At 42.1% G+C, this 25,914-nt stretch overlaps 1 protein-coding gene across 2 annotated transcripts in view; it reads left to right on the top strand.

The window, feature by feature from the left end:
• LOC141165999 (chloride anion exchanger-like) overlaps positions 1 to 25,914 on the top strand; it is a 58,437-nt gene that overhangs the window by 11,971 nt on the left and 20,552 nt on the right. For both annotated transcript variants that reach the window (XM_073652182.1, XM_073652183.1), the window contains exons 5-10: positions 1,322 to 1,458; positions 1,550 to 1,714; positions 3,321 to 3,473; positions 18,008 to 18,090; positions 19,118 to 19,265; positions 21,254 to 21,367. In XM_073652182.1, coding sequence (XP_073508283.1) covers positions 1,322 to 1,458; positions 1,550 to 1,714; positions 3,321 to 3,473; positions 18,008 to 18,090; positions 19,118 to 19,265; positions 21,254 to 21,367 — 800 coding nt within the window. The remainder of the gene's footprint in view (positions 1 to 1,321; positions 1,459 to 1,549; positions 1,715 to 3,320; positions 3,474 to 18,007; positions 18,091 to 19,117; positions 19,266 to 21,253; positions 21,368 to 25,914) is intronic.

Below are 25,914 nucleotides of genomic sequence, written 5' to 3' on the forward strand. Positions count from 1 at the left end.
TGCTGCAGTGTGTTGTGCAAACTTGGTCAAGAACTACCAGGAAAAGTCTGACCTCTGTAATTGCAAACAAAAGTTTGTATACCAAATGTTAAGTTGTGTTTGTCTATTGTATCAAATACTTATTTCATGTAATAAAATGCAAATTAATTATGTCAAAATCATACATTGTGATTTTCTGGATTTTTTTTAGATTCTGTCTCACATAGCTAAAGTGCACCTATGATAAAAATGACAGATCTTTCCATTCTTTGTAGATGGGAAAATTTGCAAAATCGGCAGTGTATCAAATATTTATTTTTCCCACTGTATGTTTGTAGATGGGAGACAAACTTGGTGGATACACGAAACAGAGCTGCTTGGTATAATGCATGAGCAGTAGCTTTTTCCGGCTCCATAAACATCAGTGCAATGGAATCTTCATACAAAGTCCTCATGGGCAAGTACATGTTTCCCACACGGACAGCACCGATGGTCCCTGGTTAACATGACAATTGTTTTCGGTGGTGTGCCTCCAAAGGTGGTATGTTGCATCAGTGGCAGCCTGCCTGCAGTTATCTCACGTCTGGTCACGTGTTTATAACATGGTCTGTGCTATTTTCCATACTTCCCTCACTAAGGTTCCACTCTCACTTTTCCTCAATATGGACTCGTAACTTTTTTCTTTTTAGCGTCAAAGCAAGCGATAGCCCCTGCTTGGAAAAAAAAAGTACATGCTATTCCTGGAAATTCCCAGAAGCCAGTGTAGATATCTTTATGACCATACAGGTGTCTTGAATGACACTCAGGCTAAATTTTTTAAAAATCTGGAACTTATGGATAGCATATGCCCATCCACAGTTGGCAAGTGCTAGTCTGTCCTTTGGAGAAATATGTATAATAACACATCATACTTGTATGTTCTTTTGACCTCACACTTTACATTTTCTGTGTGCCTCTTTCATCCCATACCCCCCTTACCTAGCCCCCTTCCTATCACCTTTTTTATTTATTTTATTTTTGCTTACTTGTTTTGTTGTCCCAGTCTTTAGTCTGTGGTTTTGATGTTATATGCCTTTCTTTTTTGTTCACTGTAACATGATCTGCATAAAGTACTGAAGTTGTATATCTAAATTGACTTTTGGTTAGGTTGATAAAACAATAAAATATTGGGAAGAGAATATTACCTTTGTTCTCGCTATTCCTCATAAGATCATAAATATTGTTAGAGATTAATAGCAAGAAGTCGCAACAAATATATTATAATTTCATATAGAAGAGATTTAGTGAAACTGCTAATAGTGTAAGTTCTTCTAGACCTTCTAATAAAACTGTTCTATTACAGGTCCCTTTCCTGTACTCAGTTTAATGGTTGGCACTGCTGTGCTGCGCCTGTGCCCTGATGATGACACTGATCCAGACTTGAATGAGAAAAGAGTTGTTGTAGCCGCATCAGTCACAGTTCTAGCTGGAATCTTCCAGGTCAGTGCTACCGGGACATCTCACTATTCTGCTATTCTAACTGTATACTAAATGCTAATAAGGAGCAATGTGTTCTTTTCTTGGTTTCTAGTTGGCTCTAGGGTTGCTACAAGTTGGATTTATAGTCATCTACCTGTCGGACTCCTTGATTAGTGGTTTTACAACCGCTGCTGCTATTCATGTTTTAGTCTCCCAGTTAAAATTTATATTTGGCTTAAAAGTTGATCCGTTTAGTGGACCTTTGTCCTTGTTTTATGTAAGTACTTTTATACATTTATAACAATCTTTATGTCTTTTCTCCACAACCTACTGTTCTAAATAAAGAAATATAATTATATTATTATTACTTAATTACTCTCTTACCCTTATGATTTTAGTATCACCGTCCCCTCGTAATAACTGCTGATTACTGGAAATTACAAAACACTGACTGACAAAACCTTATGCAACACCTTATGAATACATGTACCATTCGTCAAATACAGAAAATTTTCTTCTTTAACTTCAAATAGACATTTTTATGAAAAAAGGACTTTCAAAAATAGATATTTATGTTTCTTGAACATGAAATGGAAACTCCGGTTTCATCCCACCCTAAAATTGATTTGAATACCTATGCATAGACAAACTTATTGCTATTCTTAAATTCACAACGACAGATGACTAAGCAAGTACTCCCTTTCAATGGTCCTTACGACCTAACTACTTTTGTGGAATAGCTCATCTCTGTGCACTGTGCTGGTGTCGTACAAGTCTTTCCTATGTTTAGTCCTTGAATAAAGAAATAAAGATCCATGCCTAGCTCGTATTTGCATTCTTTAACAATTGTAACACTGTTATCATGGTATTTGGTGAATCTTACAATGTATAAAGGTTATCAAAGGCTAGAGGCAATTTACCCTCTATTTAAGGCCTCATCCAGACGTCCGTGTTGCACATACATGTTCTATCCGTTTTTTTCAAGGATACAACACGTACCCCTTATAGTCCATGGTGCTAATTCACATGTCCCTGCTTTTTCGCAGTCCATTTATCCATGCAAAACTCACAAACTTTTTTCTGGTATCACAGATGAAAAGTGCCAATACAAGTCTATGGGTCCATGAAAAACACGTACAGCACATGGATGGCATCACAAAGTATAGGAGAAACTTTGTAATTTGTTTATTTTTTATCCATCTGTGAAAAACACCGATAACACACTGATGGTAAAAACGTATACACGGACCGTACACTGATGACATACTGATCCAAAACACTGATGACACTGGTACCATTTTTTCACATACATGTTGAGACATGGACATGTGAATGAGGCCTAAAATAGACCTTTGTGGTCAAAAAGTCGCAAGTGAAGTCTTTCCCTTTTGCAATGTCCTCATCACATTTTAAAAGTTGATGAACCTTAGAAAAAACATTGCACAACAAATTTACTATTATATCCACCATGCATTGTAGCTGAAATCAGCGCCAGATATTTTCAACTCAACTTTCATTTTCTGCTACACAGGCAGTTGAAAAAAGCTCCAAATTAATGAAATATGGTGCACCTTTAGTAGGCTGGTGACTGGTATTAGGTTGCTACACTATCAGTTATAACCCATAAACAAAAGTATAATCATTTTTATAAAGAAAAATAGACCTTTTTTCTAATCTCAAACAGCCCCTTTTTTAATGTAGGGATTGAGTTGACCAAGCAGTGCTAGTATACACGTAATATCGAATCTTCACAACCTGCAATAAAGCACAAAGGAGAAAGGACATTTTCTGAAGTGAATATGACTGTGAAAATCTGTGAAACATGATATACTTTTCACATAGACAGTTCCCTTTGGTGTCAATAAAAGTGTTTTTTTTCACAGGTTTTAGAAGGTATATTTACGAATATTACAAAGACAAATATTGCGGATCTTGTGACATCCATCATTATAATGGTTGTAGTATTTGCAGTAAAGGAAATCAATGATAGATATAAATCCAAGATTCCTGTACCAATCCCCATTGAAGTTATAATGGTAAGGAACCTAATCATTAAAATATAGTTGTAATAAAATTATTAAATTTAAAGTTTTTTTATGTTTAAGCACCCTTCTATGAGTTTTATATAAGATTAATCTACATAAAATGCACTAACTTTATAAATGCATTGCATTGCTTCACTAATCTCAATTACAACCTGTAGTATACTTCAGAGCTGCATTTATAATTCTGGAGTCTTTAGATCTACTGTAAAAGCATTCTGCATTATTTTTAAGGCGTGTGCTTTGGTGATTATTATTTTCAGGTGCTTTACACCAGGCACTGTTCAGTCATCTTATTAGTGAAAGCAATTGAGTAGAATGAAATAGATAAGACCACCACTCACTAGATCCCCTAACCCAAAAAGGAATTGAGTTAAATGCAACCAGAATTCTAACGATGCCTAAACTATTTGATTCATTTTAACGGAAATTTGACTATTATAGATTGCGAGTGACATGTTGCATTTGCAGAGCCTCCAAGATGCCAAAACAGCTCAAATCTTCCTTAGGTGAACCCATTTTGGAAATTACACCCCTCAAGTTTTTCATTTAGAGTTGAGCAGAGCATCTTGAAACCACAGATGCTTTATAAATTGTATAACTTTAGACTGTGAAAATGAAAAATCACTTTTTTTCCACTAAAATGTTTCAAAAGCCCCAAACTTTTCACTTCCACAACAGTTACAAGAGAAAATAGACCAAACTATTTCCTGTGCAATATCTCTTAAGTGCGCAAATACTCCATATGTGGTCAGAAAGTCCTGTATGGACATACAGTGAGGCTCAGAAAGGAAGAAACACCATTTTGGAATGCAGATTCTGCTGAAATGGGTTTGCTGAGTCACTGAGGAAACAAAAGGGCAGAAATACCCTCAAAAGATCCCATTTTGGAACCTACATCTCAAGGAATTCACCTGAGGGTGTAGTGAACATCTTGATTTCACAGGCACTTCACATAATTTATTAATATTGGGCTGTGAAAATGAAAAAGAAAGTTTTCTTTTCACAAAAATGTTGCTTTTGCCTCAAATGTTTCATTTTCACAAGGGTAACAGGAGAAGTTACAAGAATCTTACAATTTGTTGTGTGAATTCTTATGAATACAACAATACTCCATGTGTGGTCAGAAACTGTTTAAGCACATGGAAGGGTTGGGAAGAGAAGGAGCACTATTTGACTTTTGGAGTTCCTTCCAGATCTTCCTGGAATAGTATGTGGGCACCACTTACAGAATACCTAAAGTTCCAGAACAGCCGAAACCCTACTTAAGTGACCCCTTTTTGGAAATAACATCCCTCTGTTAATTCATCTATGAGTGTAGTGAGTATTTTGACCCCTCAGATGTTTTCCAGAAATAAGCATGCAGTTCGTGTTGCAAATTGAAAACTGCAAATATGCCACCTTAGTGCCTCTACATTATGCCCAGCTTGTGCTTCTTGAGACTCGCACCTATAAAATGTTAAGTCGGCTCTCCCCAATACAGAAAGGCCAAATATGTGGATGCTGACTGCTATTTAGAAACACTGTGGGGCTCAGAAGGGTGGATGTATCTGAATTTGGGAGCCAGAATTCGCTATATTTTTCTTGGGAGGAACCATGTTGCTTTTTTACTCTACAAGTAATGTGGAAACCACCTATATTTCCATTGACGGATGATGTACATGAGTTGAAGCTTGTTTTTTGTGGGATGAGTTGAAGTTTTTATTGCTACCATTTTGGGGTACACAATACTTTGGATTGATTTTAAGGATAAGTTCACATTGAGCACTTACGTCAGGGTTTCAATTTAAATCTCCAAAATACGTGATTCAGACAAAACCCCCTGACAGAATCATTTACTGTAACGAGGCAGTATGTCTGGCCTCTGTTCTGTTTTTCTAGAAGTGCACAAAAGCGTGGTCGACTGCACTTATGTGGATGCCTAAAAGATGGGTCACTGCCTGGAAAGAAGCCAGATATAATCTAAATGGACTCCATCTGCCTAATTTTAGTAAATGGTTCCGTCTGAATCAGTTTTTTTGGAAATCTAGACGGAAACCAAGATGTAAGTGCACACCATAAATGTGAACCTAGTCTTATTGTGATTATTAGGAGGCAGAATAATCAAATCAATAGCAGTTCAAGAATTGATTTTATTTATTTCTTACGCCATGCACAGTGCAGCATAAGTGATAAGACAGCTATAGTCTTTGGGTCAGCATGATTACAGAAATACCAGATTTGTGTAGCACCCCGAGGACTCGGCTGCTGCAGGAGTATTGCACCTCGAACCAGAGGTGTGGTATTCCACTCCCGGGTAAGGATGGAGTGTGGAACGGGGCTCAGTTAGCTGCATGCACCACACTCACCCCATTTCCGGGGGACAGATCAACGGTACTCCCACCAGATAGATGTGCAGGTACGACAGCGTCTGTCCCTGGCTGGAGTGGGGAGGGGGGAGGAACATCCCAGTGGTGTAGGAGCAGAGAGGGGAGGGACTCTGGGCATAGGTAGGAGCCCATTGGGTGCTAGTCACCTGGGCTCGGGTGTCAGAAGGAAGTATAAAAGGTGGGCACCATGATAGAACAGGGTGCAGTCCCGGTTAGTTCAGTCTGGAGGAGAAGCAGAGGAGCTCAGCCAGAGAGGGCTGACAGGGAGCTGTGGCTCAGTCCAGGCCCAGCTCCAGAGTCAGGCCTGAAGTGGAGGCCTGAGGCAGAGAGAGAGAGAAGGAAGAAGAAGAAGGAACAGAAAGGAACAGGAACACAGGGAAAGGCCCAGAGACGCAAGTGAAGAGGGAACCCTAAGATCCCACGAGATATCGGGTGAAGGGTTGGCAGAGCAGGGTACCGGATCCCAAACTGGTGGAGGCCAATTATCCTTAGCCAGGAACCGGAGGTCGTGGTCAAGTCTTGGCGCGACCCCTCACCATATCCACCAGGAAGGCACGCCATATAGGGTCAGGGAAACCGGAGAGAGAGGTTTCACCAACAAAAGGCCCGAGGAAGCCGGACATAGGTGGGTCCCTGGTGGGGACGGCCAGTAGAGAGGATGAGTAGGGAGCTCTGAACCACGCTCTGGACTTGCCTGGGAGTTGGCCGAGTCCCGTACCTGGTGGACGCAGCACGGCTTGGGTGGTCACTGCTGGCCGAAGTGACCGGAGCAACAACTGTGAGTAAAGCTTTGGAAACTGCACCACACGTCTCTGTGATTCCTGGCCGCTCCAACACCACTATCATCATTCCCTGCTTCACCAGCTGCCCTGAGGCTATACCCCTCCCGTTGGGGGTTATACCATCCACGCTGCACAACCGTACCACCGGCCTCAGCGGTCTGCCCTGCAGCGGCGGTTTCATAACCGCATTCAACGGGTGGAGTAGTCGAACTCTATAACATCTTATTCTAAGTTCTGCCACTTGGTTTGACACCCTGGGCACGGACCGGGTCACCGCCACGAGGACTACTACCCCTATCAGATCCGGCTCCGGGTATTCCCCACATGCGCAACGCTACACAACATGGTCCAGGGGGTGCGTCAACTTTGGCGTAGTCGGCAGGATCTCGTGCCCGCAACCATCGGGTACTGCGTGCCTGAAGAAAAATTCACATGTACCTCAAAAAGAAGTCTCCCGCCAATTCCAGAGGATTCCCGCCATCGGACGCCATCTCGGGTCGTTTCCCGCCGTTTGCCCGCCATCTGCAGCTTTTGCCCGCCATCCGCGGAGTTTCCCGCCATCAGGGGACGACTCCCGCCATCTTGGACGGTTTCCCGCCCTGGCAGAGCGGACGCCATTGTGGGCGTGCCAGAGGGTGGCAAGAGGCCACCTCCCATCGTGGGCATGGTCCCAGAGTGGCGCCAAAGGAGGAGACCGCCCCCACCAGCCGAGACTGCAACAATGGAGATGTCCATCAAAGTGGGGGGGCTGCCCCTGAAACTGACTGTCGCTAAGTTGCCCCGGGGCCACTCCCAATGGGGGCGGATAGGGAACAAAACTGTGGGGCAGGGCGCGCTCTGGATCAGTCTGGACAGACCGCACCCGGGAATGGAGGAAGCGTCCAGCAGTACCAACACCTTGGTCCGGAGCCTGCTGCAGGCCGCACCGCCAGACAGCCTAGTGGAGATCCTGGCACAGCTCCCCAGAGATCCGGAGCGTGCACAGGCTGCGCTGGAGGACTTGGACCGGAGGATGGCCCGGGCACAGCAAGATGCGCTGGCCGAGTGGAGAAGGGAGATGGCCCAGCAGGCTGGAACCCGCCAGCAGGAGGCGCCACCCGCCATGTGGAGCATGTCTGCCCCTGAGGATGGTGCAGGAGGGACGAAGGCCGGAGACGACGCCGCGGAGGGAGCCGCAAGGATGGAAGCAGGTAATGGGGACGTCATTACCCCGAGCCCAGTAGCCGCAAGCCTGCCCCAGCTCCCCGTCGCAGAGCCCGAAGTCCTACTCACCACGCCCGTTGCCGCACCGCCACTGCTCCCAACTAGGCCTCAAGCGGCAGGAGCCGCGGTCACGCCCCCTTTCATGCCACGCCCCTCGACCCTGAGCGCGGCAAAACAGGAAGTGCCACCGGCCTGGTCGCAAGGCCTGGTGAACCCGAGCGCCGCTGCCCCTCCAGCGCCCTCTTCCTCAACAGTGCCATTCCTAGACCCAAATAGAATTCCACCGGCCTGGTCGCAAGGCCGAGTACCCCCGGGCGCCGCTGCCCCCACAGCGCCCTCTGCCTCCACAGTGCCACCCCTGGGCGCAGATCTCTTCGCGCAACATACCAGCCCGGACGGGCTGCCCTTCGTGTGGCCACCGGAGTACGTCAATCCCCGACTCCGGAAGGAACGACCCCTGTGTGAGCCTCTGATCCCGGCTCCGGCGCCCGCCAAAATCGCTCCGCTCCCGTTAGAGGACGCCCAATTTGAATGGGATCCGACCGGTGAGAACCTCATGGGGTTCACCCAGGAGACCCGGGCGGACGCAGCCCGGCGTGAGGAGTGCTGCCATCAACAGCTGGAGGTCTTTGGGAGAGAACGGCGAGAGAGGCGGATCCGCGAGGAACAGCTGCAGGCCCGAAGCGCAGAACAAAAGCGCAGGGCCCGACAAAACCCCCGTACGGCCTACGGTCCCCGCGCCGACGGGACCGTAATAAAGTTCCAGCTAGAGCATGGCTGGGGCTTTATCCGGGACCACCGAACCCCCGGCGACGTCTTTGTTACCCGCAGGGATGTCGAGAGCCACCCACCTGAGGGACACCGTGGACGTGATCTCTACCCGGGTGACGTGGTCACCTTTACCCGGCACAAGGGTGCCAAGGGACCGTACGCCCTTCACGTACACCGGCTAACCGAGGAGGAGCTGCAGTATGAGGAAAGCCAAGAGGACCCGGACGGGTCTGAAGACTACCCTCAGGAGGGAGCACAAAGAGGACATAGCTACTGAAGGGAAGTAGCGTGAACGAAGGACTGTATATAGTTACCCGTTAGGGTACCCGAGCTGCTGCTATTGAACTGAGGTCCCCATTGGGACTGTTTTGAAACTGTTGTCTGCTTTGCCCTAATCCCTAACCTGGCTGGGGACTGAGAACAGCCACCCTTTGTTTTTCCAGGCCGAGGACTGTGAGCGGCCATACCCCTTGTACATAGTTGCGCTTCTTAAAGTGCCCCCTACTGGTTTTATACAAGAACTGCTTTTCTACCACGGAATTAGTGACTGTTGCACTTTACCTGGTCACAAGTTGCACCGTGGCCAGAGATCAAGAATATATTTTGAAAATGTTTTATTTGAAAATGTCTTATAATGGAAAGTTAAATATGCTGCTAAAATAATAATGCCAAAAGTTTTATATGGTGTTTTGCAAAAAGAGTTCCGGTGGCATTAGAAAAATGTTTATACCAGTAACGTTTAAAAGGAAAAGAGTACCTCCCATAAAGGGATGGGATAAAAGTTAATGTCTTATATATGAGTGCACTTTAAAAATTGGTATGTTTTAAATTGTCTTTGCTCTTTTCCAGCCCGAGGACGTGCTGTGATTTACCAGGGGGGAATGTAGCACCCCGAGGACTCGGCTGCTGCAGGAGTATTGCACCTCGAACCAGAGGTGTGGTATTCCACTCCCGGGTAAGGATGGAGTGTGGAACGGGGCTCAGTTAGCTGCATGCACCACACTCACCCCATTTCCGGGGGACAGATCAACGGTACTCCCACCAGATAGATGTGCAGGTACGAGAGCGTCTGTCCCTGGCTGGAGTGGGGAGGGGGGAGGAACATCCCAGTGGTGTAGGAGCAGAGAGGGGAGGGACTCTGGGCATAGGTAGGAGCCCATTGGGTGCTAGTCACCTGGGCTCGGGTGTCAGAAGGGAGTATAAAAGGTGGGCACCATGATAGAACAGGGTGCAGTCCCGGTTAGTTCAGTCTGGAGGAGAAGCAGAGGAGCTCAGCCAGAGAGGGCTGACAGGGAGCTGTGGCTCAGTCCGGGCCCAGCTCCAGAGCCAGGCCTGAAGTGGAGCCCTAAGGCAGAGAGAGAGAGAAGGAAGAATAAGAAGGAACAGAAAGGAACAGGAACACAGGGAAAGGCCCAGAGACGCAAGTGAAGAGGGAACCCTAAGATCCCACGAGATATCGGGTGAAGGGTTGGCAGAGCAGGGTACCGGATCCTAAACTGGTGGAGGCCAATTATCCTTAGCCAGGAACCGGAGGTCGTGGTCAAGTCTTGGCGCGTCCCCTCACCATATCCACCAGGAAGGCACGCCATATAGGATCAGGGAAACCGGAGAGAGAGGTTTCACCAACAAAAGGCCCGAGGAAGCCGGACATAGGTGGGTCCCTGGTGGGGACGGCCAGTAGAGAGGATGAGTAGGGAGCTCTGAACCACGCTCTGGACTTGCCTGGGAGTTGGCCGAGTCCCGTACCTGGTGGACGCAGCACGGCTTGGGTGGTCACTGCTGGCCGAAGTGACCGGAGCAACAACTGTGAGTAAAGCTTTGGAAACTGCACCACACGTCTCTGTGATTCCTGGCCGCTCCAACACCACTATCATCATTCCCTGCTTCACCAGCTGCCCTGAGGCTATACCCCTCCCGTTGGGGGTTATACCATCCACGCTGCACAACCGTACCACCGGCCTCAGCGGTGTGCCCTGCAGCGGCGGTTTCATAACCGCATTCAACGGGTGGCGTAGTCGAACTCTATAACATCTTATTCTAAGTTCTGCCACTTGGTTTGACACCCTGGGCACGGACCGGGTCACCGCCACGAGGACTACTACCCCTATCAGATTCGGCTCCGGGTATTCCCCGCATGCGCAGCGCTACACAACATGGCCCAGGGGGCGCGTCATTTGTATAGGTGGCTTTTATATTTTGTTACTTTTACACACTTAGGATAAATGCACAAATGTATTTTTCAGGCAGATTCCGATACGGAAACCTATCCTAAGTATATTGCACATAATGTCTTTCAAACTCAAGCGAAGTAGCCGAGTTTTTCAAGCAGAAGACTCTTCAGGAAACTCTGGAGTTTTTTTTCCTGAAGCATCATTTTTTGGTTGTTTTCAAATGGTTTTTCCAAAGACTTTGTCCACAAGTGGTTTTTCCATGGTTTTTATGACATCTTTTTACCGTCATTTTCCAGTCATTTTTTTCACAACATTGAATAATGAAGAAGCTGCTAGCGTTTTTTTAAGAAAAAATGATGGTAAAATGCTCCTAAAGATGTCTCCGGGCATCTTCCTGGCATCTTTGGAGCTTTTCCATTGGCTTGTATTGTAAACTACAGAGCATCTTCTAAGCGGAAAATGCCAGAAGAATGGACACTTATTTTACCCGCTTGCCAATTTTAGAAACCTGATGAGATTAAAAGATGTTCAAAAACCTGAACATATACACAGCAAGTTGTTTTTATATATAAAAAAAAAAAAACACATGTTCATTGTTTTGAGCGCTTTCTAATAGACTTTTCAAGCAGTTTATGCAGTGCAATCCATCTGAAAAAGATGTTGGGTGCACAGCCCATTAAAAAAAATTTCTACAAAGAGCTTATTTTTTAGAATACATAGCATTTTTTGATCGCTTTCTATACAATTTGTTTCTTAGACTTTGTTCATGTTGTTTGCAACGTACCATTTTGTTCCAACTCCGTTCCGTCTTGATTTCTATTGTGTTGATGAGAAAAATGTGCTAAATCCTGTACTATTCACCCCATCAAATGTAATGGGGCTACTGACGGAGACTCCAAACTGAGTGTACAGAGCTTCACCTGTTTTTTTTCCAACAATTCATGTGAGCAGGAAATGACTGTTTTTGAGGGAGGAAAATAGGTTGTAAATGAATGTTTCCTTTCCTACCAATTTCTCATCTGCCTCAGTACTAATCAATAGGATTCAATAATTAAAGCTTTAAGGTTGAACCTATAGCCTAACATGATCAATCATATGGGAGAGAGGTTCAGAAATGCAACAGACTGCCCTTTCTAAGGTAATATAAGATTGATGTAAGGTATACAAATGCATACCTGCAAAAAGTCCCTGTAATGTTAGGACAGTCCTGTAAACTGGCCCACAGGAGGGTTAGATCATAGTAAAACCACAGTCTCAGAGTATGAGCTCACAGAGATTTTTTCAGGTGGAGTCCACCTGGAACTCACGAGAAAAGTGCTCAATAAAATGTTAAAAATATAGAACATAAGCACAAAAATGTCAAAATGACTTGCTGTTCATAAGATCTTTTTAGCTTATTTTAGCTGCTTCAAACTTCGAAAGCCATGAAGCAGCTAAAAGAAGCAACTTGACCATTCTTCAGGCGTCTTCTGCTTGGAAGTCGCCAATATTTTATATATAAAATTTAAAACAAATGATGCTGGTGGCAAAAACGTTGCAAAAATGCCAATAAAGACAACAGACAAAACGCCGCCGGTGTTTTCCTGAAGTGTCGAAAACTCAGCGGGGACACCAACATCTATAAGATGCCTTTTTTTGCACATGACTGTAAGCATACATTCTTGGGTGTCATGGGTGTATAGGTCCTGGAAGCAAAGGTTTAAATCCATATAAGAGAAAAGAGTCATTAGAAGGCAACTGTAATGAATGATAAATTAACAATACTGTTAATATAGGTCTATGGAGGACAAATGGGGCATTACCCTTAAAGGGGTTCTCTCAAATTGCATGTTCAGTAGCACACCACTCATGGCCGCTGGGTTCCTGCCTGGCCTGGGGCAGTATGCTCCTGAAGATTGACAGTTTAGAGGAGCGACAAGTTCATGGCACTAGTCCAGATTGTGCTCTCTCACAGGCTGCTAGTAGAGGAAGTTTTGCCTCTGTAGCATCGGAGAACAGTAGGGGAACTAAAGCTGTTTGGATTTAGCAATGCAGCCAGCTTCAGAGTTGCATGAGCAGGCTGTGAAGCATAGATAGAGGCTGCTTATGCAGTGTACTTCTTAACTGGATAACCAGCCAGGCTGGGATTACAAGGTGGCCGGTAACCTAGGCAATAAGCTGTACTTTATAAAATTTAAAATCCATCGTTCTTGAGAATGTAGATGATTTTTAATAAGGGGTAAATTGCAAAGTTGCTAGTTTTTACGAGCACTTTGACATTTTACTCATATATAAACTTGAAACAACCCTTTTAAACAGCTAAACTTTTAGCCTTTTTGCTGTTTTGCCACCACTTTTTGTCCTGCAACCTTCACTCCTTCTTTGGAATCAGCAATGCTGATGTGTGAGTTGAAGTTAAAGGGTCCCAATGTAAAATGAGTAATAGGCCCCATCAGACACCAGATCCCGTGAGCAGCTGCTACTTCTGAATCCATATAGCTACACCCCTGGTGCCATGGTTTAATCTTTTCAACTGTTCATAGGTGTTGTTTTGCCATCCCGATGCGGGAAGTAATTTTCAAGGTTTTTCAAATATAAGCAATAACTGTTTACTTTAGAGTTATCCTATTAAGTGCACACATAGCAGATCATTGTAAAAGATTTCTGAGTAGGCAATAAGAGTCAATTATATTTTTTATGGAGCAAACCAGGGGAGGAGTCCTGAGGAGATAATTTGCATATTCCCACTGCATTTTGGGGTAAGTGAAGAGTCTCCGCGAGCTCAAAGAACACTGGATTTTGGCTGTTGGAGCTGAAAAGAGGATATCGGTAAACCGCGCGCCTACTGGCGCGCGCATTTTGAAGCTTTTTTTTTAAGCTTTTTTCACTGTTTTCAGAACATTAACAATAAGAACATGGAAGAGTCCAGGAGCCATTTGGTGAGCTGCATATCCTGCTACATGTTCACAGACTTGCCAGTGGAAAAGCCAAACTTCACATGCCAGAAATGCAAGCTTGTGTCCCTGTTGAAGGAAAAGTTGCGAAATCTAGAAGAGAGGTTAACTACCTTAAAAATCATTAAGGAAGGTGAAGAGTTCTTAGACAGAGCAGAATTATCTCTTCATGATTCAGAAAGAGAAGAAAATTCGAACTGCACCTGACGAAACAGAGGAATGGAAGCATGTGACCCACAGAAGCAGGAGGATCGAGAGGCAGTCAGCACCCATACTGCTCAGGAACCAGTACCAGGCTCTCACGCAGGAAAACAATGAAGAAATACAGCAAGATAAGACTTTGCCAGCAATGAATAACCTTGTAAGCCCTCAGAATCCTCCTGGATGGAGAAAGAAGAATGTTGTGAATAAAAAACGGAGAGTGGTGGTCATGGGGGATTCCCTGTTAAGAGGAACAGAGGCCGCTATCTGCAGACCAGACATAACCTCAAGAGAAATGTGCTGTCTTCCAGGAGCAAAAATTAAAGATGTGTCTGACAGGATATCAAGACTCTTCAGACCTACAGATCACTACCCATTCCTGCTAATACATGTGGGGATAAATGACACCGCAAGAAAGGACCTGGAAACCATCTGCATTGACTTTGAAGACTTAGGCAAGAAAGTGAAAGAATTGGGAGCGCAGGTAGTCTTCTCATCCATCCTCCCAGTGGATGGCCATGGAACAATGAGGTGGAATAAGATTCTACAGGTGAACAACTGGCTACGTCGATGGTGCCGTCAACAAGGATTTGGATTTCTGGATCACGGAATGAATTACCTATACGATGGACTACTTGCTAGAGATGGGGTGCACCTTACGAAGACTGGAAAACATGTATTTGGAAGTCGCCTTGCTACACTCATCAGAAGAGCTTTAAACTAGAACAATGTGGGAAGGGAAGCAAAAGGCCAGAAAAAGCCATACAGCTGACAAATACTATTGAGATCTCTGCTACTGGAAGTGGAAAAGAAGAACAAAGACAAAACAATTTAAATAATAAAAATATGGGAGGAAGAGAAACCAATCACAAACTAAAATGTTTTTATACAAATGCACAAAGCATGGGCAACAAACAAGGAGAATTGGAACTACTAATGCAGGAAAAGGAATATGATGTCATTGGAATCACTAAAACTTGGTGGGACGATACACATGATTGGAATAAAAGGCTAAAAGGATACAACTTATTTGCAAGAAACAGACTTGATAAACGAGGAGGAGGTGTTGCATTGTATGTTAGAAAAACGTATATCTGCACAGAGATTGAAGCTTCAGAGACTGGGAGTTCTGTGGAAACTGTTTGGGTAAGAATACAAGGAGAGAACAACGGAAAGGACACCATTGTAGGCATTTACTACAGGCCACCTGGGCAAGCTGAAGATATGGATGAACTCTTTATGAATCAAATGACCAAGTTCTCCAAAAAATATGACGTAGTGGTCATGGGAGATTTCAACTATCCAGACATTTGTTGGGAATCTCTCTCAAGTAAAACTAACAGGTCAAGCAAATTCTTATCCTCTCTTGCTGACAACTTTATCTTCCAAAAGGTAGGGGAGAAAACAAGGGGATCTGCTACTTTGGATCTAATCCTTATAAACAGGGAGGAAATGGTTGAGGAGGTAAAGGTGGCTGGGACCCTAGGAGGCAGCGATCATGCTATTATAGAATTTTGGATAACTAGAGGAGGAAGACATGTGAAGACTCAAACTTCAAGGTTAGATTTTAGAAAGGCAGATTTTAAGAGACTCAGAAAGAGAATAGGAGGGATCCAATGGCTGGATGTCCTTAAGGACAAAAATGTCCAGGAAGGATGGGAAATTTTTAAAAATGAGATTCTCAAAGCACAATGGTTAACAATCCCGAAAAGTAGGAAGAATGGGAAGCATTTAAGGAAACCAGGATGGATGAACACAGAACTTAAACACATGCTAAAAAGAAAGAAAGAAATGTTTATTAAATGGAAAGAGGGAGGCATATCTAAAGAAGATTATAATGCAGTCTGCAGATCCTGCAGGGCACGTATCAGGTTAGCTAAAGCTGACAATGAATTAAGGCTTGCAAGAGATGTCAAAAGTAATAAAAAAGGATTTTGGGGGTATGTCAAAAATAAAAGAAAAGTCAAAGATGCTATAGGATTTTTACAGGATGAAAATGGAGAAATGGTAAGAGAGGATGTTGAGAAGGCCGAACTTTTTAATTCCTATTTTGCATCTGTTTTCTCTCAGAAAGAAAATGTAACATCAACTGATCTTCACTGTCCTTTTAAAGGAATAGAGGAATCCAACTTATCTGTAAACAGAAAGATTGTGAGGGAATATTTAGCTAACATAAATGAGTTCAAGTCTCCAGGTCCAGATGAATTACACCCCAGAGTACTGAAGGAGATCGTAGAAGAAATTTTAGAACCACTCTCCATAATCTTTGAAAATTCTTGGAGAACAGGAGAAGTCCCAGAAGACTGGAGAAGAGCAAATGTTGTTCCTATCTTCAAAAAGGGGAAGAAGGTGGACCCAGGGAACTATAGGCCAGTGAGTCTGACTTCTATACCAGAAAAGATCTTTGAACAAATTATTAAACAACATGTATGTAAGTACATGGATAAGAATGAAGTGATTAACCAGAGTCAGCATGGGTTTGTAACTAACAAGTCATGTCAGACTAACTTAATTTCCTTCTATGACAGAATCACTGACTGGGTGGATCAGGGAAATGCTGTAGATATAGTATATCTTGACTTCAGCAAAGCATTTGACAAAGTATCTCACACCATCCTTATTGAAAAAATGACCAAGTATGCAATGGACCAGGCAACTGTTAGGTGGATTCATAACTGGCTTAGTGATTGGACTCAAAGGGTGGTGGTAAATGGCTTCACATCCAGCTGGATGAATGTCTCAAGTGGGGTACCACAGGGCTCCGTCCTGGGACCTGTATTGTTCAACATCTTTATCAATGATTTAGATGAAGGAATTGAGGGTAAACTGATTAAATTTGCTGATGACACAAAGCTAGGAGGGATAGCTAATACTAGAGAAGAGAGAGAGAGGATTCAAAAAGACCTAAATAAACTGGAGCAGTGGGCAGCAACCAACAGAATGGTTTTTAACAGGGAAAAATGCAAAGTACTACATCTGGGCAATAAAAATGAAAAAAGCATATACAGAATGGGAGGAATAGAGCTAAGCAACAGTACATGTGAAAAAGACTTAGGTATACTAATAGATCATAGACTGAACATGAGTCAACAGTGTGATGCAGCAGCAAAAAAGGCAAATACAATTCTGGGATGTATTAACAGAAGCATACAGTCTAGATCACGTGAAGTCATTATCGGTCTTTACTCCTCTTTGGTCAGACCTCATCTGGAATACTGTGTACAGTTTTGGGCACCACATTTTAAAAAAGACATAGACAAACTGGAGCAAGTTCAGAGAAGAGCGACCAGAATGGTGACTGGTCTGCAAACCATGTCCTATGAGGAACGGTTGCAGGATTTGGGAATGTTTAGCTTGCAAAAAAGAAGACTGAGAGGAGACTTAATAGCTGTCTACAAATATGTCAAGGGCTGTCACATTGTAGAAGGATCATCTTTATTCTCATTTGCACAAGGAAAGACTAGAAGCAATGGGATGAAACTAAATGGGAGGAGACACAGATTAGATATTAGAAAAAACTTTTTGACAGTTAGGGTGATTAATGAGTGGAACAGGCTGCCACGAGAGGTGGTGAGTTCCCCTTCAATGGACGTCTTCAAACAGAGGCTGGACAGACATCTGTCTGAGATGATCTAGTGAATCCTGCTTTGAGCAGGGGGTTGGACCAGATGACCCAGGAGGTCCCTTCCAACTCTACCATTCTATGATTCTATGATTCTATGATTAAAGGATTTGTGACATCAATATTCCTGTGTATTCATTCTGACATGTATATAAACAACGAACACCCTGTCACCTATATCCATAAAGAGCACATCACCTCACCATTGCATGGCATGTATTTATGTGTTTATAGAGGAAAAAGAAAAAGTTTATGATTCAGCTCAAATCAATGGTCAAAATCCAACCTTTTATTGAAGACTCACAAATAGATTACAAAGCAAGCGATTTACACTAACATGTTTCAAGCACCATGATTAAGAATGCATATTGCGCTCGAAACACGTTGGTATAAATTGCTAGCACTGCAACTTATTTTTAGGCCATAATTACATTTGTATGCTCAGTTTTTATTTATTTGTTTATTTTGTTTTGCAGACAGTGATTGCAACTGGTGTATCATATGCATTCAATTTCCATGTAAAATATGAAGTTGACATTGTTGGAAAATTGCAGAAAGGGTATGAACATTAAAATTATATTTTTGTATAAAACAGATCACACTAGTTGCTTGGCATGAATTATGTTTTAAAAAGTCATAAGTTGCATATAAGTTTCAATTTCACATCATACTTTTACCAAAAGTTTCAAAAGTAAGATTGGTGCTGCAGGAGGTGTGCACCCAACAACTTTTAGGCAGGTTTATTAAAGCGGTTGTCCACTACTTTATCATTGATGATCTATCGTTAGGATAGGTCATGAATGTCTGATCAGTCGGGGTCCACACACGGCACCCCCGCTGATCAGCTGTTCTCAGTGGCGGCCATCGGGCGGAAGTGCTCAATTGCAAAGCCACTCTTTCCTCTGATAGTGGCTGGGTACTGCACATCCGCTAAATATTCAAATCAATAGGAGGCGGATGTGCAGTAACCTGCAGTGGCTACTATCAGAAGATGGAGCAGCTCCGCAATTGAGCATTTCCGGCCAGTGGCCGCCACCGCCGGCACTGAGAACAGCTGATCAGCGGGAATGCTGGGTGTCGGACCCCGACCGATCAAACATTGATGACCTATCCTAAGGCCACAATGCGATTCTCATAAACTTGTACTGAGTTGTGACCTCCTGCTCGTTCCATGAAACACTGGAGCAGCCGGCAGGTCACAAATTGCCAGAGACTAACAGGAGCGGTGGTGATAACAGATGAAGGTGCCAGAAGGTGAGTATAAAACGGGGCAGGGGACTTGGATTTGAAGCACCACTCCAGCTGTAAAATTTAAAAAAAAATGTTTATGAAATAGCAAATATTTGATGTGCCATGTGCCAAGGGATTTACAGTTATACAGTTATAGATTTACAGTTATATGCTATTAATATTTGATCAGTATTTTTGCTTTTTGGAATTTGAGGCACCACATATTTCCATAAAAACTTTCTGTTCAGCTGCCAAATTGTATTCATAAAGAATTACTAAGGTTTATTGTCCGTAGTAAAATATAAAAAAGTTATTATAGTTCTATAGTGAAATGTCATACTTGTTTCCTTATACAGCTTTCAGGCTCCACAGGCACCAAGCATTTCAGTATTTGAACAATGCATAGCTGACGGCTTTTCCATTGGAATCGTTGGATTTGCTATAGGTTTTTCAGTGGCAAAAGTCTATTCCATAAAACATGACTATGTAATAAATGGTAATCAGGTATGTTACATAAATCTTTTAACTATTTCAGATACAAATTTATATACGTATGCATAAATTATTAAGGTTTTCAAAAGTTCTATATGCCTTCATGTAAAATCAGAGGTGGGGATAAAGTAAGAATAGGCAATAGAATGTAATTGTGTTTGCTTATCATTCAATCCTTCACACTTTTCATTTAGAACAACAGAATCATTAGGTTCAACAAATCTAGCTAATAACATATGTAGTTGCTGTCTGAAAGCTGGTATTCAGACTACTTTATCGATCGAACAATAAGCAAACAACACAAACATTTGCATGGTGGCTCAGTGGTTAGCACTACAGCTTTGAAGCGCTGGGGTCCTGGGTTCAAATCCCACCAAGGACAACATCTGCAAGGAGTTTGTATGTTCTCCCCGTGTTTGCGTGGGTTTCCTCCTGGTTCTCCGGTTTCCTCCCACACTCCAAAGACATACTGATAGGGAATCTAGATTGTGAGCCCCAATGGGGACAGTGCTGATGATGCCTGTAAAGTGCTGTGGAATTAATGATGATATATAAGTGAGTAAAATAAATAAATAAATTGCACTTTTCTCTCAAGGGAATAAAAGCGCAGTCAGGATAGTAAATTAATCAGTTTGAAAAGTCCAATGCGAATGCGTTATTTGTCTTTAAACACCAAACTGAACTGATGCATTTTGAGCCTTGATTTAAATCTATGATTGATGCTGGTAATGAGTTCCAGAGCGTGGGGGCTGTGTAACATAAGAGTCTGCCTCCAAATGTATACTGAATCCTGGGTATGGACAGCTTTTTCATATGTACAAGGCCTGAGAAAGGTAACTCTCAGAACAATACAAGTGAGTAAAACAAGTAATTAAAAATAAATATTTTATTAAGGGTTATAAGAATAAAAACTGATTAAAAAATTCAGAAAAGGTGTCTACATCACTAGGGACATGGCAAAATGCCCAATCTTACTAGATAAAGAGCTTAATGTTGAGGTGAGTCTGAGAAAAACATCAGCTGACGTTGGAGTGATGACTCTGCTGTTGTAGATGACAGTGATGAAAGGGAACATTTTCCTATTGAATTTTTAAATAGCTTAACCCCATCAGGCATGCCAAGTCATTGCCTTAGATTTAAGGTGGGCAGCATTATTATGTTGTTTAGAAATTTGAATACAAAACGAGGACTCTGCAATGGTACACGATTAGTTGTAACATCATTGAATAGAAATGTTCTTGAGGTAGAGATTTTAACAGGATCAGCTGAAGGCGATAAGGCATAAAGAGAGATTTCCACAAAGATACTTTGTTGTTTATCGTGTAAAAAGACGTGTAAATAGACATGGGTAATTTGAGCTAGTTTTTATTATGTAGAGCACACTTTTCTAGCTTCCGAAACTTATTAGTTTCGGAACTTGGGCTGCTAGTATAGGTATAAATAAAGTAATAATAAAGGGACTACAGCAATGAACTTATTATAGCAGGGTATCTGTTAAACCAACCATGAAAACCTAGACCCATATAAAACAACCATGCTTGATGTATTTCCTATAGTTATATTGCAGCCAATAGTATAAACAATAATAAATACAGATCATTACCTGGTGGTATAAATCAGTAGTGGCTGCAAGCAGATACGGCCCCGCATTTCTCCATCTTGACATGCGTTTCACCCTGCTTCTTCAGGGAGTCTTTGGAGTGTAGTAGGAAACAGGTCAAAACAGAGGAAACCCATCAAACACAGGGGGAACATACCAACTCTTTTACACACTGCTAACCACTGAGCCATCATATTATTCAATGCTGACAATTTTATGATCTGTGTATTTAAGAAAATAATGGATGAGAAAATATATGTACAATGCAGAGTGGAGTTAATTTTCTAAATATAAATCATCCTAAAAAGTGTTATGTTAACTGGTTAAAACAGGAACAAATCTTTCTTTCTTGGGCATCTTTATGAATGTGACCTGTTTAATATTTATATAAAATTTTCAGGAGCTGGTAGCCTTTGGACTAAGCAACATATTTGGTGGCTGTTTTAAAGGCTTTGCTGCAAGTACTTCATTGTCAAGATCTGCAGTCCAAGAAAGCACAGGAGGGAAAACGCAGGTAAATATCCCTCAAATTATCTTTCCTATTACTCAAATATATAATCTAAAAGCAACTGTAGCAATAAGGTGCCCATGGCTTCAGCCCCTTTCCCTTCGGCCCTCTTCACATTTTCTTCACCCTGCTATTCTCTTTTTTCCCTTCTCCCTGTTGAGACACAGCTCATGTGCAGGTAAAGAAAAATAGTAGTGGGCCTCATTTGTCAATAAGAACTGGGCGAGGGTAGGGAAGAAACTTCTTATCTTTCAAAGTTGGGAGGCATGGGTAGAGCTGTTAAACCATATGTTCTGTAGGCCTACTCATCAACACTGCCTATTTATTGATTACTTGCAAATTATGTAAATATAAAATCAAAGGGGTTTCTCAAGTTGTCTCTTGAGCAGCTCGCATTTCGGCAGTCTCCTTCTTCCATAATATTGGGGGGTAAGCAGGCTCTCCTCTTTGAGTAACAGTTCTGGTCAGATTCCTTCTGCTACTGTTATTGTTCTGATGCCTACACTGTTATCACTATATTTGCATATAAAGATGACAGAACATAGGAACAAGCACATGGCTCAGGAAAGTGAGCTTAGGAAAGTGAGAGCTGTGATTAGGAGAACTGCTCTGGAAACTCCTGATGCTACCAGGGCTGTGAATTGTGACTATGCAGGACTGATAAGAGCAGCTCAGTCAGGAGCTGAGAGGGAGGGGGAGGTGCGCAGCTAACTGCTATATTGAAGTCAATGGGCTGGAGATAGCTGACCGGGATTACATAAGTTAATTCCTCAGCCTGGAATTAAAAATGGTGCCGTTTTTAATTTTTAATTTTAGAGTAGGAACTCAAACTTATGAGGACCCTTGACGAGAGCTTGCGTATTTTGGCCAAAATATCGACCAATACCTCATGTAATGTATTTATTTTATACATTATTTTTCATCTTTTTATTGCACATTTTTCATCATTTGTAGGATGCAGCCAGGCCTTTTAGTGTTGGTTGGGTGAATTGGGATGTCTGTTTTGTGGGGTGCACGTATATAGTGCTGGACAGCCCGCTTGATTTAAAATTATGAGCTTCATTAGTAGGCTGTAAGCCAGACACTGTGCATCACACCTGTCTTATGCAAGACTCATCTGTGTGCATTTGTAATACTACACAGCCACTCACATATCTACCAATTTATATACGAGGTGGCTGTCGCATCAGTATTTTGCACCTATGCTTGCCCCCGCCTCTATCATCGGGGTCTGCTGCATGCTGCTTGTGCTTTGGCAATCTGACCTGGTGTTGGTAAGGCATGTTTCTTTTCTGTGATTTTTTTTCCTCATCCTGGAATGTAACATACACAAACAGACTTGATTTTTTGTTCACCTTGGCAACAAGCTATATACAATGTAAGATAAAAGTTCTCATAGCAGGAAAATGAAACCAGATAGAAAAAGCACATAAATTGCAAACTTGCTTATTTTCATGCTATATAACTAACTTAAGCAATGTAATGACATGAGAATACATCTTTATTAGCTTAGTTTTAGATTGACAGCCGTCATGTGTCTAGTATGGTGTGGGCTCAGCTCCTGAACTCCTTATGCATAAAAAGGCAGCTGACACTAGACATATAAGTAAGTCTAATGTTGGTAGAGGATATAGGGGACAAGGCATAGCAAAGGCAAAGTTTCCTACATTTTCCTACATTTTGAAATGGTTGGTATTAACTTGCTGAGAGCTATAATATCAGCACAGCCATTACAAACTGTATGGAGCTGTGCCTAGCACTGGGATAGGGTGCCTGCTGGAGCTTGATGACCCATCCAATCAGCAATCAGTCTGACCTCCACCGATTTAACATTGTTGCCCTACCCAAATAAGACCATCAATATCAACACCCCAAAAAAAACTTTAAGTTATATTTACATTTTAATTTGGTTTATATAAAGTCATTTTCCAGCTAAATATTCTATAACATGTGAATCAGACAATACATCAAATTGAAGAAGGTTTTTGATGTGACCTCTACTGTGCCAAAGTCCCAGCACACGGAGAAGAGCAGGGCTCTAAAGCACAGACTGGAGTTATGGAAAAGGGAAAAGAACAACTGAGATCCATTTCAAATGAGTTAAAGGAATGGTTTCCACTGATTTGCAGGATGGAAGACAGATCTTGAGATTGCTGGGGTGGTCTCAGTGGTCAGCATAATAAGATACTTTTGTAGGAAAAAAAACTTTTTAATTTTGTACATATCTATAAATTTTTCATTTTGGACATAAATGAATATATAGTGAATCTAAAGAGTGAAGAATAAAAAGATAAGAGGCAGTAGAGATAACACCCAATAGCAAAACACTGGAGTTTGACTAGTTTGAGTATAAAGATGGAAATTTGATGTGCACTTCATGAAAATTTTATAAAAAATGGATGCTGTAGATTAATGTACTTATTTAGTTGTATTTTTTACCTGTCTTTTTGTAAATTCTGTTATTAAAATATTGAAAAATATAAAGTCATTCCCATGAATGTTGTGTTGAGTGAAAGCAGTATTAACCTGCAAAAGCTTCTAGTAAAATTAGCTAGTAGTGAGATTTCATAATATCATGAATAATAAATTATATAAATAAATGTTTTGAGACACAGCTGTTAATCGCTTAAGTTAGGTTTTTCATTCGATCTCATTGTCACAGGTGTATAAAATCCAGCCCTCTAACCATGCACTTTGCCTTTGCTAACATTTGTAAAAGAATAGGCCTTGATTAAGCGCTCACTGAATTAGTGAATAGTACTATAATAGGATGTCATTGTTATAATAAACAAAACCCAAGATAAAAACATAAAAAGCAAATACCCTGCAGTAAATAAATAAACATCAGAAGTGCATGAAAATAATATAGGATGCTTAGTTAACATAATTTTGATCAAAAAAATGAAAAAATCATCCTACCACATCACGGTGACCCTTTTCGAGACAGTCCAGAATAGGGACATCGTGACGTGGTGGGATGGCTTTTGCATTTTTTTTATCAAAAATATGTTAATTAAGCACCTTATATTATTTTCATTCAATATTGCTGTTCATTTATTTAATGCAGGGTATTTGCTTTTTATGTTTTTATCTTGTGTTTTGTCTGTTTAGTGGCCAGTGTGAACATGTGCTTACATGCTGCATGCACAACAACTTATATTCCAGCTCATCTGTTCAGGTGTTTTCATTTTTATGAAAAGTCAGTTGGTGAAATTTCTTCCCTCCTACATATTCAGAAATCAACTGTGAGTAGTATAAATTGAAGCATTTAGGAACCACAGCAACTTAGCAAGGTCACTGAGTGCTGAGACACATGGGGCATAAAAGTCTCTGATGCTCTGCTGACTCAATATCTGCACAGTTCCAAACCTCCTCTGACATTAACATTGGCATAAAAAAACAGTGCATTGAAAGGTTCATGGTATGGGTTTCCATGCCCAAGTAGCTGAATCCAGGCCTTACATCACCGAGCACAATGCCAGGTGTCAGATGAAGTGGTGTAAAACATGTGAAGCAGTGGGAATGTGTTTTGTGGAGTGATGAATCATGTATCTTTATCTTGTGGTCTGATGGATGAATCAGGGTTTGGCAAATTATACAAAAATGTTACTTGCTTCCACTGCATTTTATCAACTGTAAAGTTTGGTGGTGGAGGAATAATGCTATGGGGTTGTTTTTAAAGGGAATTTGTCACCATTGGCACATATCTGACCTCTAATATGAGCATACAGGTGATAGAAATGTGAATCTATACATACCTGTATGCCTTATATTAGAGGTCTTGTTGCTGTAAAATATCTTTTTATTCAAGTCAAGTTTCTGATACTGTGGAGCCAGGGCCTGGAAGAAATCCCCACCTCCTGTGTGAATTAGCATGCTTCCCCCCTCCCCTGCATGTCACAGTGTCCTGTGATGTGCAGTTGCAGCAGCCAAATCCAGGCACTGTGACATGCAGGGGAGTGGAAAACATTGTAATTCACACAGGAGGCGGGGATTTCTACTAGTCCCCAGGACTGGAACACATCAGAAACTTGTAGGAATAAAAATACATTTCACAGCAACCAGACCTCTAATATGAAGCATACAGGTAGGAATAGATTTACATTTCTATCACATGTATTATTATTATTTATTATAGCGCCATTTATTCCATGACGCTTTACATGTGAAAGGGATATACATAGCACAATTACAATAAATTTTGAACAATACAAGCCGGCGACTGGTACATAAGGAGCGTCGACCCTGCCTGCAAGGGCTCACAATCTACAGGGGATGGGTGAGGATACAGTAGGTGAGGATAGAGTTGGACGTGCAGCTGTATGGTGGAGAAAGGGTTACTGTAGGTTGTAGGCTTGTCAGAAGAGGTGGGTCTTCAGGTTCCTTTTGACAGTTTCCATGGTAGGTGACAGTCTGATGTGTTGGGGTAGAGAGTTCCAGAGTAGGCGGGATGCATGGGAGATATCTTGTATATGATTGTGGGAAGAGAAGATAAGAGGGGAATAGAGAAGGAGATCTTGTGAGGATCGGAGGTTGCGTGTAGATAAGTATCG

This window comes from Phyllobates terribilis, unplaced genomic scaffold (genome assembly GCF_046119375.1).
Source record: "Phyllobates terribilis strain yellow unplaced genomic scaffold, ASM4611937v1 Scaffold_11__3_contigs__length_659146591, whole genome shotgun sequence".
Lineage (NCBI taxonomy): Eukaryota > Metazoa > Chordata > Amphibia > Anura > Dendrobatidae > Phyllobates > Phyllobates terribilis.